The 17,487-nt window shown below is 46.2% G+C and overlaps 1 protein-coding gene and 1 pseudogene across 2 annotated transcripts; one reads left to right on the forward strand and one right to left on the reverse strand.

The window, feature by feature from the left end:
• Nucleotides 1-294: 294 nt before the first annotated feature.
• On the forward strand, nucleotides 295-13,601 carry LOC117844787 (RNA pseudouridine synthase 4, mitochondrial). 2 transcript variants are annotated; one of them, XM_034725578.2, is made up of 10 exons: nucleotides 296-668; nucleotides 1,414-1,485; nucleotides 2,719-2,859; nucleotides 2,951-2,998; nucleotides 3,080-3,157; nucleotides 4,373-4,486; nucleotides 4,608-4,700; nucleotides 6,530-6,641; nucleotides 12,786-12,832; nucleotides 12,936-13,601. In XM_034725578.2, the coding sequence occupies exons 1-10, from the start codon at nucleotides 339-341 to the stop codon at nucleotides 13,296-13,298; spliced, it is 1,398 nt and encodes a 465-aa protein (XP_034581469.1). In that variant the 5' UTR covers nucleotides 296-338; the 3' UTR covers nucleotides 13,299-13,601. The 2 variants fall into 2 exon arrangements, with proteins under 2 accessions (XP_072148239.1, XP_034581469.1); XM_072292138.1 differs by lacking the exon at nucleotides 2,719-2,859 and having other exon boundaries at nucleotides 295-668.
• Nucleotides 13,602-13,720: 119 nt separating this feature from the next.
• On the reverse strand, nucleotides 13,721-17,233 carry LOC117844788 (uncharacterized; annotated as a pseudogene).
• Between the last annotated feature and the right edge of the window lie 254 nt (nucleotides 17,234-17,487).

Below are 17,487 nucleotides of genomic sequence, written 5' to 3' on the forward strand. Positions count from 1 at the left end.
AACATAATCCACCTCAGCACTCCAACTTGGCAAAACCACCAGAAAAACCACTATAGGGGGTCATTTAAATGGATTTGCAAAGATGAGGGGGTTAAACATCCGGTTTTGTACTTAAGGGGTGACGTGGTTGATCCTTAATATGTTGGGAGGTTATGTAGATTTTTTCCGATTTTTTTGGCTGCTGGGCTTATGGTCGGGCCTAAGCATACCGTCTGTCGGTTTGTTTGGCCCAAACCCGGCCCATCTATGTTGAAGGGCTTCTTTCTCTTGATCCAACGGCTAGTATACAAGCCAGAGGGTCAGAACTCAGAAGACAGAAGACACCGGCCGAAGTCTCAATGGCGATGAGGACGGCGCCGCTCCTCTTCCGCCGCCGGGCCGCCGCCGCTCCAAAGCCGCTAAAACAGCACGTTGCCGGTCTGTGCGCCGCAGCGGGACACAGCGCGCTAGAAAACGGCAGTCGCAGTGGCGGTGGGGAGGGGAGCAGGAAGCGGTGGGTGGAGCTCCCTCCCTTCGCGCCGCTCGATGCCAACGCTGCCGCGCGAGCCATCTCCCGAAGGGACGGAGGAGAAGGCGCGTGCTCCAACGACACAGCGATCAGGTGGGTGCGGCGCTGCTGCCCGCACATGCCGGCGTCGCTGGTGCAGAAGCTGTTCCGCCTCCGCAAGGTGCGCGCACAACGTGCTCGAACAAATGCTTCAGTGCTTGTCCTCTTCCCTCCCAGTTGATTCGCCTAGCTTGGAAAGTGAAACACCATAAACTTTACGTTCTTCTTCAGATCTTACATGATTAGCTAATTGCTTGGTCTTTGTGGATAGTGAATTTGTAGTTGGTTTACGTATCAGCGCTCATGAAAAGAATTCTAAAATGTTTGTATGAATGGGTATGGATGAGCATGTGCACAAGGAAGACTTACATACTGAAAGTCATCTCGAGTTGGATGCAAATTTATCCCTCATGCACTCAGTAGCATGCTCACATAATAATGTGTTAAAAAAAGGAGCATTAACGATAGAAGACCAATGAAAAATCGTAGAGGTAGGTATTTGCTGATATGAAGTTCCAAATCTGGACTCAGTGGTCACTATTTACTTCAATAGAAGGAAGGAAAACGGCAGTGTAATTTCTTCCAAGCTGAGTGTTCATCTGAGGCCACAAATCGTTAATAGAGATTTTTTGTAAGCATGAGGTACTTTGGAGCATGCCTTTTTTTATTTCTTTATGGAATTGAGTCCCAAAAGTGTTGAGGCTCAATTGCGGGAGATTAGCATTCTATTTTTGTGTTTTTTACTTATTCTGTCCTCTCTCTATGCAAACTTGTAATATTTTGCCCCCTTGAGTGCTGCTACATGAAGGTACAGTTTATCCTCTGACTAAAAAAATATTTCTTGCGCTGTGTCTTCACTATTGCAGGTTAAGAGGAATCTTCTGACTGCTGATACCTCTTCAACAGATGGTATTGCTGATCAACTCCGGTTGAGAAGGGTAATGAATGACATGAGTGAATCAGAAATACCTGACAGTCTGAATTTTAATTTTTCCCTTCAGATGCTTTTCCTTCACAAGTTGTGTCATGAGTAGTTTGTAAATTGGGATACATCGTACACTTGCTGGCGTATACACATTTTTGAGAAAAAATGTGAATATATTCTTTGAAAGAAATAAAATATGTTATTTGAGTGAGTTATAACTTTAAGGTTCTGCAATGATCTCTTAAAAAGGTTTATGATCTTAAATCAATGTAGCTAACATTAAGGTGGTGCTGTGTTCCTTATTCACAAACTTCTCTTCACGTAAAAATGGTGATTAGATAAAAGATCTGCCTTCATCTAATATATAAACCTATATGCACATGTAATCGTCAGTTTTATTTAGGGCCAGTTTGTGGTTGCTGTGCTGTGCTGCTCTAGGATGGCAATCTTTACTAATGCTAGTAATATTTTTTGTGTTATGGATCCTAAAATGATGCTCATAACCAACTCTCACGTCCATATCTAGAAAGAAATAAGTTCTTTTAGAAAATCCACCACAATGCCAAACGGATCCACGTAATATCAGGTTGGTCGGAGAGTTGCTCCACCAAGTATTGAATTTTGCGGACTTTGAACTCCATTCTTTGCCTTGAGAATTTGATGCTCAATGTATCACGGGCATTCTACATGTTAGTGAAACGATGATTAGCAAATCCTTTTCACTTTAATCACCTATCTTCACATAGTACTATCACTTAAATGAGAAACTTGGTAGCTTTCATGGTTTATAACTTGTATGATGCAATAGCAGTCACTGACCAAATAATGACTTGGACTGGTGGCATCAGCAACAAAGTTTCAACATAATGCCTCAGTTTTGATAAATCATTTGTGTTTTAGCAATTATCAGGACCATCTAGTTCACATTTTCTTCATTACCCTACCCCCTCATTTTTTCCATTCCTGAAATGTTGCGTGTCCAGTATTTTTCATGCAACCATATTTTATTGTCTGCTATAAAAAAGTCTTGTTTTTTTGCACTGCATCCTCATACAATTATCATGCTTTGTTGTAGTATTTATTGTCTATTGCCAAAGAAAAAAGTGGCATGGACGAAGAACATCCAATGATATTATTAAGGGAGACCATGTTTAGTTGTAGCCTAATAAGGTTATAGATCATAATGTTTTGACTAGTAACTGAGTCCTCTCTTGCAGTATGTGACCTTGTTTTAATTGTTTGAAAGGTTTCAGCAAAAGATGAACTTGTGCCTGGTGATATTCTTTTTCTCCCATTTAACATTCAAGAATCTTCTGTTTCTGAGAAGACAAAGAAATTCGGTAGCAAGAATGAGATTGATTTTCTACGCAGCCTTGAGATATACAAGGTGTAAATTTATATTTATTTTTTGAAAGATATGTTGATTAGACTGAATGATAAATAATTTTATTGGCAATTGGCATCTGTAATTGTTTCAGGATAGGGCCATCATTGTGCTCAATAAACCACCTGGAATGCCAGTGCAAGTAAATACTCTTATGTTCTTTCCCTGCAGTTTCAGAAAATTTCAGGTCCTATCTAAACCTTTTTGCTTCTTAATTCTGAAGGGTGGTGTTGGCATAAAAAATAGTATTGATATACTGGCGCCACTGTTCGAGGATGGTTCTTCTGAAGCACCTCGACTGGTGAGTTCTGTACGCTGTAGTTGCTACTCGCTTGCAGTGCCCATGGTACATGTGTATAATTGTGCAAACCTGCTGTATTATCTTAACTAAAATCCTGTTACTTCCTTCAATGAGCTAGAAGTGTTAACTCAAATTTGCGTTGAAGAGCTCACAGGACCTTTTTATAGCTTTTATAAAATCAGGGTGCAGAATTTGAAGACCCAAACAGAATAAGATGTCTAGCAGTATTAAATTAAATAATAGACTGTGAAGATCATTGTTCTAGTCTTATATAAAATATCAATCCTCATCTTACAGTAACTAACAAGAACACAATGACATTTTTTTGTTAAAAAAACAATCGATGTGTTTTTAGGTGATACTTTGCATAATATTTCTTTTGGAAAATGTAGTGTGATAGCTGTCAAGAAAATTGTCGTTGTCATACTGGTTTAGGTGCCTTCATTATTTCTAGAGCTGGATATCAAGGCTGGTAACCTGCTCTCCTTGTCAAGGTTGCCAACCTGCATAAACACTTAGTGTGGTTGATAACATTGTTTCAAGGACCTTGACGAAGTGTAGCTGCTATTTGGCTATCATCTCTTTCAACAGTGCACAAATCAGTATTGATTATTTTAAGTGCACTTGTGTGAGGCATTTATACTAGAGGAGTTAATTGGTGTTAGTGCTAAGCCCTGTAATCTAGTAGGAGCCTGCTGTCAGGGTCACAAGCATGGGAGCCTATAATCTATGTCTTCCGATTCCTCTTTATGATCCTACCCCAAATACCATGCTGTTCCCAGTCTACACTCTAGTCTATCTCTTGTGACATTTAGCTGTTATAAAGGAATGGTTTCTCCGTGGCCTGTGAACATTTTGACAATTCGACATGCCATTAGTGTGGGTGAAACAAAGAATAAGGGTATTCTGGTAGGCTTCGTAAGAAGCTATTGAATGTTTGTTTCAGAGAAACAGAGTTCGGCATGAATGTTTCAAGGTAGAGTAGATCAATCTCAAATTAGTGAATGCTATATTCTGGTTGGAACTGGCAATACCATGATACTCTGTATTGTAGCGTTAAAGTAGCATGTTTTCTGAGATTATGCAAGCTCTCTTTATATTCTTAGTGCCTCGGAAAGTTGGCATTATGCTGGTGCCATTTCAATAAACAACTTGTTTGTTAGTTTATGCATGCCTTTCGTGTTTATTAACGTTCTTATTTTTTTACCTCACAAGGTCCACAGGCTTGATAGGGATTGCAGTGGCGTCCTTGTTCTGGGAAGAACCCAACTTAGTGCTTCCATTATGCATGCTATATTTCGTGAGAAAACTGCTGATGCTTTAGCTGATGTAAGTTAAACGTATATTTTTAGAAATAATATTACTCAATCCTGCAGCATTTTGTATTCTCATGCAACAGCAATGTTATTATCTTCACATGTATCTTGACAATATTTTCCATTATGTCAAGGGTACTCAACAAGTACTGCAAAGAAAATATGTTGCACTTGTTATTGGAAGACCTAGGCATCCCAAGGGCTTGTTGTCAGCTCCACTTGCAAAGGTTCGTAGGAATATTGTTGCAACTCTTTTGCATTTATCTTACTTACAGTTCAGAAATGTGCACAACTCAGTGACAATGGACTAACCTGAAAGTCTCTTGAACAAAAAACTCAAACTAGGAATTCTATATCTGAAAGATTACTTGTTTTGTATGAACAAATCATTTACTTGTTAGGCCATCAGGTGCAATGCATATTTGCTGTGTCGCAGATCAAAGAGGGACCCTTTTGTTTTCTCAGGGATGCTGCAGCACTATACTTTCGAGTTTGTTTGTTTTTATTGCAAGAAGAGTAATAAAAGTTACAGTAATGGCAGATGTTCCTGACTTTAACGGCAAAATTACAGTTGGTCATTTTTCTGATGGCAAGACCCAGATTATAGTTTCTTTGAGTGGCGAGTTTTCCATTTTAACTTGTTTCTTCTGGGTGAAGTAATGATGAAAAGATATGTAGGTCTCATCCATTTACTTTATTTTCTTTCATTTTCAATGGAGGTACCAGCGCATGGAAACTTGTAGGGGTTTCTTGTCAGGGAAAGAAGTCTATTTAACCTTCTCAATTAGTAAGTTGTGCCTATTTAGCCTGAGACTACAGAACTGTATACATATGCCCCCTGAGGTGGTTCTTGCCAGTTTTGGCTAATGACATGGTGACGGCAAATCAAATCTCTCATGTGCTCTCCCAACTTGAGAGATGCTGTCTCACTGGCTCCCTCACAACCTTGACTCCTTTTCCTGTGTTGAAAATGGCTCCATAGTGCCAAACAAAATCATTCCACAAAGCCCCTGTGTTTGCTCAGTTACATGATCAGATATACTTCTTTCTTTTTTTGTTCTCCTGAAAGATATGCATCATATGTGACCTGCTTCCATCTAACTAAGAATCAGTTGAGATACCTGCCAGTGAAAATTGCACCTCTCTCGCTCTACTTTGTAGTTTGTACAACTGGCAATATCCACCCGTACTCTAACTCTGGCACCCAGCCAGCCACTGACTTGGTTTTTCTTAGATAATGGAAAAGGAGTTCTGGCCTTTTGCATTGCATTGTCCGATGCATACTGCTCCAACTTAATATTACAATGATTTGTTGTAAATGATAAATGGGGAGGTAACAAAAGTGAGGAAAAACATCATTTCATTCTTTTTATGGGAATACATATAAAAAATACATTCGTTCTAGTACAGGTTAGCTAAGTTGATCATGCATGTGGGTAACTGCATTATTGATTTGTGTTAAGTGGGACATTATGGTTTTTATGAAGTCAATCACTGAGTTTTGGTTACGTTTTGGAATAGAACTCCGTTATTTTTGTTGTCTCAAACTTTTATTTCTTATCCTACAGCTTTTGGAACTCTGATCCATCTCAGAACTCTTCTTTCTTTTCCATATGGTTTGTTTGTTAGGAGTAATCCTGTGCGTGCTGTCCAGGTTCTGAGTGTCTAGGTGCAGAGCCTGTCCAGGTTCAGAGTGTCTAGGTGCAGAGCCTGTCCAGGTTCAGAGTGTCTAGGTGCAGAGCCTATTTACTTAGCAGATTTCCAGCTGCTAGTTAGTGAGAATAATAAGCCAATCAAGGTAGTGATGGCTGTAGTTGTTAGCTTTCAATTACAGGCCCTATTGTAGCTCTCGGCTGTGTATAAATAGAGAAGAAAACAGAAAAGGCAGCAAGCAATTGCAGCACCAAAAGACTACTGTGTATGTGTGTGTTCTGTGTGTGAGTTCCTGGGTTACCTGTGAGGCTTTAGGCCTTTCATTGTTCACCCACTATATTGCTTGCCATTTCCTGCTGTTTCTATTGGCAGTATTTTATGGTGGTGCTTTGCACTTTCACAGATTGTATTACAAGATGGCAAGTCGGAGCGTTTAACTGTTTGCGCTGGTTCCAATCCTGCCTCTGTTCAAGATGCTTTGACAGAGTACCGTGTGATTGAATCTTGTCCGCAAGGTAGGAAGAAACAAAAAATTGCCTGTTGAAGAGCAAATTCTGTTCTTTTTACTAGAGAAGTAAATAACTAATGGCCTGTAATAAGTAGCATGAGAAACTGTAGAACTCTAGGACACTAATGCTGCTAATGAGAATAATGTCAAACAGCTACAAATGATATGTGAATAAAAACGAATTCAGTTAGAAAAATATGAGCATAGGCAGCAAGGTAAAACTGTTATGTAATTAAGATGCATTTGTCTGGTCTGCTATTATCATTGATGATCCAATTTTGTGTTTTCTAGTGCTTTAAGTCCTGGATGAGTCACTGTAAGCTTAGCAAATTAAACAGATTGCTGAATACAATGCATCATATTATTGAACATTGTTAGAAAGAGTCCTACTCCTATAAGGATTAGGTGCTGCGCCTGGTATATGCCTAGCTATATTAGTGCCGGCCGGACTCTGCTATATTGGTTAGGATAGAGATATGGGGAGGAGCCCTGATCTCTTAGGTTTCCTTTCGCCTAGGATCCTCCTCCCCTATATATGTAAATGTATTGTCTCTCAGATAATCAATCTACTATTTCCACGTATCTCCTTTGCTTTCATGGTATCACGAGTTTAGGGTTCTTCTCCTCAACTCCGCTTCCGCACCAGCGCGCCGTTCCCGACGCAGCTCCAGCGCGCTTCTCCTCAGCGCTGCTTTATGGCGCCTCTCCCCGGCGCTGCTTTATGGCCGGCGCCAATTCTGACGCTGCCCCTGTCGACCCTGGCACGGTCCAGGACCCCGACCTCGTCGCCGACGCCGCCGCGGATCTCCAGCGCGCTGAAATCATTCGCGCTGCTGACGAGGAACGCGAGCGCGCCGCTCAGGCCCAGCGCGCGGCAGCCCTCGCCCGTGCGGCCGACGCTGACTGCGAGGCTGCCCTCGCACAGCAGGAACGTGACGCGGTTGATGCTCGTCTGCGCGATGCCCAGGAGCGCGTTGCCCGCGAGCGTGCTGCCGCTGCGGTCCCGGCGCCCGAGGACAACGCTGCCTCCCCCTGTGACGCCGCGGACGGCGCCACTGTCCCCCTCCTCGACGCCGCCCTTCTCCAACATGAAGTCGCGACCCTGCTGAATCTACACGCTCAGGCCGTTGCCGTGCAGAACATCTGGGCTCTCGTGCCGCTCCTCCTCGACGTCAACTCCACCTTCTACGCCCGGTGGCGTGAGTCCTTCATGCTCACCCTCACCAAGTTCTCCCTGGAGCGCCACGTCCTCTCCGACGACGTCGCCCCCACCTCACCAGATTGGGTGCGCATGAACGCCGTCGTTCGTACCTGGATTCTCGGCACCATCAGCGATGACCTCGCCGACACGGTGTCCCAACGCAGTGTCCCTACCCGCGTCCTCTGGCTCGCCATCAAGTCACAGTTCCTCGGCAACCGCACCACCCGCGCTCTCTACGCCGACCAGGAGTTCCGAGCCTTCTCTCAAGGGGATCTTCCTGTTGCTGAGTACTGTCGTCGCTAGAAGAAGCTTGCTGAGGACCTTCGCGATCTTGGCAAGCCCGTCTCCGATCGGACCCTCATCCTCAACATCGTCCGGGGCCTTAACGAGCGCTTCCTCGCACTCGGCCTCCACATCCGCCGCATGAACCCACTTCCCAGCTTCCTGCAAGTCCGTGATGATCTGGCTCTTGCGGAACTCACCATGGCCAAGGCTGCCCCTGCCATCGCTCTCGCCGCGGTGCCCGGCTCCAGCGGCTCTGGTGGCCCCAAACCGCCCACTTCACAGCAGCCTCCCCAGCGTCCTCAACAGCAGCAGCTCAGGGGCGGCACCGGAGGCTTCGGGGGCGGCACGGGTGCCTCGAGGGGCGGCTCCACCTCTGGACAGCAACAGCACCGTTGGAAACGGGGGAAACGCGGTGGCTAGAAGTCTGGCAACAACAGCAACAACTCCGGCAACTCCTCCGGCGCTAGCGCTCCAGGCTAGCCTCCCTCCGGCTACAGCTACGTCAACCCTTGGACGGGCGCCATCTACATGTGGCCTGGACAGTGCCCGCCCTCCGCCCCGCGCCCGCCGGCTGGGACTGCCCAGCAGCAGCCCCAGGCTTTCTTCGTCGGCCCTCCTAGTCAATAGGCGGGCCAGTGGGGGGTCCCTTCTGCTGCCTATGGACCGGCCCCCAGTTATGTCAGCGCCCTTCCTCCGACGGCTGGGTGGGACCAGCAAACCTTGGCCGCCAACTTCCAGACCATGTCGCTGCAGCAACCTCAACAGCACAAGTGGTTCCTCGACACAGGTGCTTCCAGTCACATGACATCGGACGCTAGTATAATCTCCCCCACTCCTTCCTCACATCATCTTCCATCTAACATTGTTGTCGGCAATGGGCATCTCATCCCCGTTACCTCAACTGGCACTGCTCATTTATCTCCTAACTTCCGCCTTAATAATGTCTTGGTTTCTCCATCCCTTATTAAGGATTTGATTTCTGTTCGCTAGTTCACCACTGACAACAATTGCTCTGTGGAATTTGACCCTTTTGGCTGCTCTGTGAAGGATCTGCACACTCGGAGCGAGATCATCAGGTGTGATAGCTCCGGTCCCCTCTACCCATTGCGGCTGCCTGCTTCTGTATTCCATGCGTCCACATCGTCTCTTTGGCACCAGCGGCTTGGGCATCCGGGCCATGAGGCTCTCTCCAAACTAGCGCATTCGTCGGCTATCTCTTGCAATAAAAGTGATCACAGTACTTTGTGTCACGCTTGTCAGCTAGGTCGTCATGTCCGCCTACCTTTTCGTGTGTCATCCTCTCGTGCTAGTCGTCCTTTTCAATTAATTCATTGTGATCTTTGGACTTCACCTGTCGTTAGTGTCTCAGGTCATAAGTATTATTTGGCTATTCTGGATGATTTTTCTCATTACTTGTGGACGTTTCCCCTTCAGCTCAAGTGTGACACTTACTCTACGCTCACTAACTTCTTTGCCTATGTCCGCACACAGTTTGGCGTCACCGTCCAGGGCATTCAGTGCGACAATGGCCGCGAATTCGATAATCTCCGCACCCGCACATTCCTCCAGTCGCACGACATCCACCTGCGCATGTCCTGCCCCTACACCTCTGCTCAAAACGGTAAAGCTGAACGCATCCTTCGCTCCATCAACAACGTCATCCGCACCTTGCTGATTCAGGCGAGCATCCCCCCCATCTATTGGGCCGCGGCACTAGGTACTGCCACATACCTCCTTAACATCCTTCCAACCAAAACCCTCTCCTTCTCGACGCCACACTACACCCTACTGGGATCTACACCCTCATACGAGCATCTTCGTGTTTTCGGTTGTAAGTGCTATCCCAACCTCACCACCACCGCCCCACACAAACTTTCCCCTCGTTCTGCCCTATGTGTCTTCCTCGGCTACTCCCCTCATCACAAGGGCTACCTTTGCCTTGACCGTCATTCCAACCGCATCATCATATCGTGCCACGTGGTCTTCGACGAGTCCTCCTTTCCGTTTTCGGAGGTGTCTTCTCCCCCTACGCGTGCGGCCTTTGATTTTCTGGATGAGTTGACTAATTCGGTTCCAGTTCCCTTCGAGCTTTTGCCCCCATTGTTTTCTGCAGGTTCAGAACCACTCCCTGGTGCCTCCCAGGCTGCTTCCCAGGCAGCGCCCAGCTCCCTGCCTGGCCCCACCATGCCGGCTCCCTCGCCAGGCGGCCTGCTGCGCCTGTCGCCCTCACCGGCCGACGCCACTGCCTCGTCGTATCGCTGCATGATGCCCGCAGGAGCGCCCCCAGGCCTCCCTGCAGCTCCATCGCCCCTTCCTGGCTCTTCTCCAACACTAGCCAGAGAGGGGCGCCCGTCCCCGGTCCTCCCTGCAGCCCCGTCGCCTCCTCCTGGCTACTCGTCGACACCAGCCAGGGACGTCTCTACGGCGCCTCCACAGCCTGTGCCGGACCCTGAGCGGTTCCGCGGACTGGTTTACTCGCGCCGCGACCAGATCTCGTCGTCGTCGCCCGTCCCTGCACCACCCCCGTTGTCTGCTGTTCCTACTGGCGCCGTGCCCATCACCCTTGTGATAAATCAACACGGCATGATTACCAGGGGCAAGCGTGGCATCAGGGTCCCTGCTCTCTTTGAGGCCTCAGCTCTGTCTCCAGTACCACGAAGTTATCGTGCTGCTCTCGTTGATCCGAACTGGCGCGCCGCCATGGAGCTTGAATATTTTGCCCTCTTCGCCAATAACACTTGGGATCTCGTTCCTCGACCGTCGGGCTCTAATGTTGTGACAGGCAAGTGGGTATTCAAGCACAAATTCAAGGCTGATGGTTCCCTTGAGCGATATAAAGCACGGTGGGTGCTCCGCGGCTTCACTCAACGGCGGGGCATTGATTTTTCAGAAACCTTCAGTCCAGTAGTCAAGCCTGCAACAGTCCGTACTGTTCTCTCATTGGCTCTTTCACATGGTTGGCTGATTCATCAACTCGATGTCAACAATGCCTTCCTGCATGGGAACCTGACCGAAACAGTATTTTGTGTTCAGCCATCTGGGTTTGAGGACTCTGCCCGTCCAGGTCATGTATGCCGCCTGAACAGATCACTCTACGGCCTCAAGCAGGCGCCTAGGGCTTGGTACAGCAGATTCGCCTCTCATCTCCTGAAGCTTGGGTTTGTTGAGGCCAAGTCGGACACCTCCCTGTTCATATATCGCCGCGGGGAAGATCTAATCTATTTGCTGCTCTACGTTGATGATATAGTTCTGACCGCCTCTTCAGCATCTCTCCTAAAGCACACCATCGGTGCTCTACAGCAAGAATTCTCAATGAAGGATCTCGGTCAGTTACATCACTTCCTTGGCATGCATGTTCAGCAGACCCCCTTGGGTCTCTTTCTCTCCCAACGGCAGTACATGATCGATATTCTTGAGCGAGCTGGCATGAGTGATTGCAAGCCTAGCGCCACTCCGGTCGACGTCAATCCAAAATTGGCTGCACATGGTGCTCCATTGAAGGACATTACGGATTTTCGGAGCCTGGCAGGAGCACTTCAGTATCTGACTTTCACTCGTCCGGACATTGCATACGCTGTTCAGCAGGTTTGTCTACATATGCACGACCCGCGGGAACCACATCTGGCTGCACTCAAGCGCATCCTACGCTATGTTCGCGGCACTCTTCATTTGGGATTGCTTGTACGCCCCTCCTCTCAGTCCGAGCTGGTTGTCTACTCTGATGCCGATTGGGCAAGTTGTCCAGACACTCGCAAATCAACTTCTGGTTATGCCGTGTTCCTCGGGGACAATCTTGTGTCTTGGTTGTCCAAACGTCAGAATACGGTCTCTCGTTCCAGTGCTGAGGCTGAATATCGGGCGGTCGCCAATGCCGTTGCTGAAGCTACATGGCTCCGTCAGCTGCTGTCAGAGGTGCATGTTCCGTTGCGCAAGGCAACTTTGGTTTATTGTGACAACATCAGCACGGTATACATGTCTTCCAACCCTGTCCAGCATCAGTGTACGAAGCATGTGGAGATCGATCTTCACTTTGTTCGAGAGCTTGTTGCCCTTGGTGATGTCCGCGTTCTTCACGTGCCGACGACGTCTCAGTTCGCCGACATCTTCACCAAAGGACTGCCATCTTCGGTCTTCACTGAATTTCGGTCCAGTCTCAACGTTCGCTCCACGGACGCTTCAACTGCGGGGGGGGGGGGGGGGGGGTGTTAGAAAGAGTCCTACTCCTATAAGGATTAGGTGCTGCGCCTGGAATAGTCCTGTGCCTAGCTATATTAGTGTCGGCCGGACTCTGCTATATTGGTTAGGATAGAGATATGGGGAGGAGTCCTGATCTCTTAGGTTTCCTTTCGCCTAGGATCCTCCTCCCCTATATATGTAAATGTATTGTCTCTCATAGGTTTCCTTTCGCCTAGGATCCTCCTCCCCTATATATGTAAATGTATTGCCTCTCAGATAATCAATCTACTATTTCCACGCATCTCCTTTGCTTTCAAACATGTTGTCTTTTTTTAGGGACAGAGTTTGGGAAATTATCAGTAAGTAGCAAAATGTGATGCAATGAGACTGCTTTAAGGAAAACCCATCCTAATATGATGTAGACTTCAATTACAGATAACTATTATTGTGATTTAAATAATAATATTGAAAGTTTGCTAATAATTGTAGGCTATACTTGGTTAGAACTATTTCCTCGTACTGGAAGGAAGCATCAGGTAATTATAATACTCCTGTGTCAGTCATCTCTGAACAAACTGGTTTCATCTTACTTGAAGACACTGAAAAATTTGCTCATGTTTTCTTCTTGAACCGAACCAGCTCCGAGTCCATTGTGCAGAGGTTCTTGGAACACCAATTGTTGGGGATTACAAGTACGGACGCCAAGCGCACCAGAACTGGATGCCTCTTCCCATTCCGCAAGCAATGGATGTGGAAATGCTCAAGAAAAGGAAGCTTCCCTTTGGACTCGCTTTGGGTGGTGGAAGCGTAGCTGAGGACCAGCCTCAGCTTCATCTACACTGCAAGCAGATGATCCTTCCTGACATCTCAGCAGCTATGCAGCGGCTGCAGTCTTCAGAATCCAACCACAATTTCTCTGATCTTGAGAAGCTCAGCTTTGTTGCTCCATTGCCATTGCATATGCGGTTGAGCTGGGAGATTTTGAAGTCCGTACACAAGTAATACTGTCCTTTCATCGGTTGGTCATGCCTGGTTGGTGGTTGCTTTGTTGTAATGCTGGAACTGGCTAACTGCGGATTTTGCTTTGAGACAATGCAGAAGCTTCGCTTGGTAGTTGGGACAGCCTTATGCCATTAGTGCTGACTGAGTTGGGGTCCTCTATCTATAGTGGTTGAAAGATCAGATAAGCAGAGAAATATTGTTGATAAAACAAGTCTTATGTTTGCTCCAGAGAAACCCTACTTTACATGTAACGAACCTAAGGAAGGGTTCCATTAATGCGCACGGTTATTTACTTAAGGATTACATTAATATGCACGGTATGAGAATAATGTGCAGCAGACTAGCGCAGCATAACGTGCTCGGTTGCTGCTTTCCTTCATGCTTAAGCAGTCACAATCGAAACATGCATCGCAATGGACAACTAAACAATCAAATGATATCGTTACATTAAAATTAATAGGTAACTACACGAAGCTGAGGAAGCCAGAAAAAAATGTTGGATGCATATCCACAGCTCAGCATTTCCAGTTCAAACTATCACAGCTGACAAGCTTCGTATTAATACACTACAGCAAGAAATCTACTTCAGCGGTTTCAACCCTAGTGAGGCCCGGAGCTTGTTCATTTCTATGATCTCAGGATCATTTGGATCTGGAGCATTTTGTTCTCCCTTCTTCTCTTTCTTTTCCTTCTTCCTCTTCGGTTTCTCCCTTGTGGCGCCATCCTCACCACGTCCTCGAGGACTCACACTGCCACGATCACGCCTCCTGCGGTACTCTCCATCTTCACGGTCTCTGTCTCGCCGATCCCTGCTCCTTGAGCGGCTCCTGTGCCTACCACGGTCTCTGTCCCGGCGTTCCCTTTCCCTACCATCCCTCTCACGGTCTCGGTCCCTGTCTCGGCTGTAGTCATCGTCTCGTAGACGGTGACGGTCGCGATCCCTATCCCTGTTTCTGTCCCTTTCACGATCTCTATCTCGGTCTCTGTCCCGTCCTCTCCCATAGTCCCTATCGTAATCCCGATCTCTATCATGATCTCGGTCCCTGTAGCAGAGATAGAAGTGCAGCAGTTATTACCTAAAGGCGGTTAAATCAACAAACATCATGTCACTGCAATAACAAGGGAGCAAAATTCTCAAGTCAAATGTTTTACTAAAGACAGATCCCCATGGCCAAAAAGAGATGAGTAGTCATCATAATACACCTATGGAGGTACAGTAAAAATAACCAAATTGACTTGCATGGCAATCAAATGGAACAAGTATCATACTGTATTACTCATTAGCAAGACACACAGTACCATACTGGCCACAGTGTTCCAATTTAATATCACATTTCAGTTTCAACAACCTTTTGTTCTTCTATCCATTACTTATCCACACCTGATGAAATACTTTGGACTGAATAGGTCTGTTTTTAGTAAAAAAATTTACTTGATAAAAAATCCTGCCTTCCCCAAACTTTTAAGTTACAATTTTTACGTTACAATACCAGAAACAGTGTTTGCAAAATGCTAATACAAAATCATTAACATTTCTTTTATCCCAGTTACACCCTTGGTTTACTGAAAGCAAACAAGATTTGATATAATGATCATTTGGCTGATCAACATATGACAAGTACATCAGAACCTATACACTTCTAATAAAGAAAACAGAAGTATTTAAGTAGTTCACAGAAACCAAACATATGTTACACATTAAACTTTCATGAAAGCAAGCAAGTTATTGTGAAAACCTGAAATGTGTCAGCCAAAGCAGCCAGAAAATATGCAGAAACAAAAGAAAAGAAAATTATGCTACGGACTTCAATGTAAACTAAAACAAGCGAAATGATATCAAGATGTTAAATTCCAAGCTATTTATGACTTTCTATCTGTTTGGCCCATCATACTTCTCACTGCACACTATCAGTGCAGAGAAACCTGGCAGAGCCACAATTTTCACTCTAGGAAGCAGTTTACCTACCAATGGCTCTTGATATTAACATGCCATGGCAGTAACACTGATATGAAAACTGCAATGATACAGCAACAGCTTCCAGTATATGGTATCAAGAATAAAAATCAAAGGCATCTAGACTAGAAATTAAAAAAAATGATATTTTTATCAATCGTCAGAACTTAGAACATTATTTTATTAAGCTGGTCCAAGACATCATATTCAACGCTATCTGCCGTATAGGCGTTAGGACAAAATTTAATGAGTTTTTACTGTGCAGTTAGCCAGAACACAGATAATATACACTGAATGCCAACAGGATATCAGTAAGAACAGAGTTCTGCAAAACAAAACTGCTGTATGTTCTATAATGACAGTAAGGCATGGTATTTTATTTTGGAGCTATCAATAACAAAGACAAAACATGCATGCGCTCACTAGACACTTGACCAAAAAGTATGACTTAAGCAGAATGGCTCTCATGATTAGTAAAAAGGAATGGACTTCAGGTTCATTAACCAGTCAAAAGGCATTTTACAACGTTGTTGGCTTGAAATTTCAGAGATCACATCACACAATCAAAAGAGTGCTAACAGCTTGAGTTTAGTGAACTCATCTTTTTTACTCTGATACATTATTTTCACACAAGCAATATTGATACTAGACACTAATTAGCAGGCCAAGAAACAGTCAGAATAATTCAATAACAAACCAAAATATGAGTGCAGTTCATAGAGAGCAGCATACCTGTGATGCCTTTCGTGTTTCCGGTCCCGGTCCCGGTCCCGATCCCGGTCCCTTGCAGGGCTTCTTCCACGATGATTATCCTGAAAAGATGATAAAAATGAATTCAGCATACCAAGTTAAAATTTGGTAGAGTCACTGCAGATTGAATTGAAAAGTGTGTCAACCTTCTCATGGCCATTAGGCTGGTCAATTTCCATAGGTTGTTCCTCCTTGTCTTCCTCTTCTTCCTCAAAATCATCCTCAAGTGCACTTCTTCTTGGTTCTAGAGTTCCAGACGCTTCAAGAACCCATCTGATCAAACAATCCACAAAAGTCCACTCACGAGATGAAACTGAACGCTAGAGATTTTTTTTTTTGAAGATATGAGCAAGCAGAAAACGATTTTAGAGCACCTCAGAGGCTCACTGAACATTTGGACTAAAACAAACCTTTTCTGAATACGGGGGAGGGCTGTATCACAGGAGTAGTCCTTGGTCAGCAACTCATCGATGAACTCATCAACATGGGTAAGTGCGAACTCTGAAATGAAAAATGAATACCTTTGTAAATAAATGCAAGCCCAAATATTCACCCCAAGTTTAATTACAGTTACCAGTGCAAAAACAAATGAGTTTTGAGGAATTTAAATTGGGGAAAAGCAGGTGCCTACGTCCATCGCTGAGCTTATGCCTGAGCTTGCGGTAGTCGTTGTAGAGTGGCTCCAGATACTGGTAGACATCAGCAACGGTGCCGGTGAGGCGCAGGTAGAAGGCCCCCAGAACGCGAACATACCTACCGAGAAAAGCAACATCAATGCCGTGTCAATTTGACAGAAAGGAACTGCCAAGCCGTTGAGGGGGGGGGGGGGGGGAGGAAAAGAATGGAACCAATTAGAAATCGGCAGACAGAAAGAAAGGCGTACTTGTAATCCTCGTTCTTGATGAACTCGACGACGATGTCCTTGTCGGGCTGGATCTGCAGCATCTTGAGCGCGAGGCAGAGGAACGGGGTGGGCTGCGGTTGCCGCCGTAGGTCCCGCCGGTGTGGTCGAGCTCCATAGCCTTGTCGACCAACGTCTCGGCGGTGAGGCCGAAGCACTGCTCCTTCCAGTAGGTGCTCTGGTAGATCTTGGAGTGCACAATCTTCTCCACCAGGTTCTGCGGGTTCGTCCCGTGGATGCTCTTCGCGAGGGGGTCCGTGCGGTTCGCCATCCCTTCGGCAACCGCGCCCCGCGGTCGCCCCTCGCCGGCGGCGGCGGCTGCGGCTGCGGCTGCGTGGTGGTGGGGATCAGATTGGGGTTTGCAAACAAAACCCTAGCTAGCCGGTCATGCCGGGGGCAGGCGAAGGTTATGAAAGAGAATCGGCAAGTCCGGGGTCGGTTGGGTTCGACCGTTCGAGTCGCTGAGGGCGTGATGGCTAGGCGGAATGGTGGCGTCCGGTATCATCTCCTGCGCTTAACGTGATTGGTTGCTCTCTTCTCGCACCATACGGCTGCATCCTTTGGTCCACTCCACCCCTCTCATC

Source organism: Setaria viridis, chromosome 2 (genome assembly GCF_005286985.2).
Source record: "Setaria viridis chromosome 2, Setaria_viridis_v4.0, whole genome shotgun sequence".
NCBI classification, from domain to species: domain Eukaryota; kingdom Viridiplantae; phylum Streptophyta; class Magnoliopsida; order Poales; family Poaceae; genus Setaria; species Setaria viridis.

Excerpts from the sequence above, each read along its gene's own strand:
- LOC117844787 (XM_034725578.2), top strand. The coding sequence starts at position 339 with ATGGCGATGAGGACGGCGCCGCTCCTCTTCCGCCGCCGGGCCGCCGCC. Across the intron at positions 4,487-4,607 it reads CTGCTGATGCTTTAGCTGAT|GGTACTCAACAAGTACTGCA; the intron begins GTAAGTTAAACG and ends CATTATGTCAAG. Across the intron at positions 6,642-12,785 it reads GATTGAATCTTGTCCGCAAG|GCTATACTTGGTTAGAACTA; the intron begins GTAGGAAGAAAC and ends TAATAATTGTAG.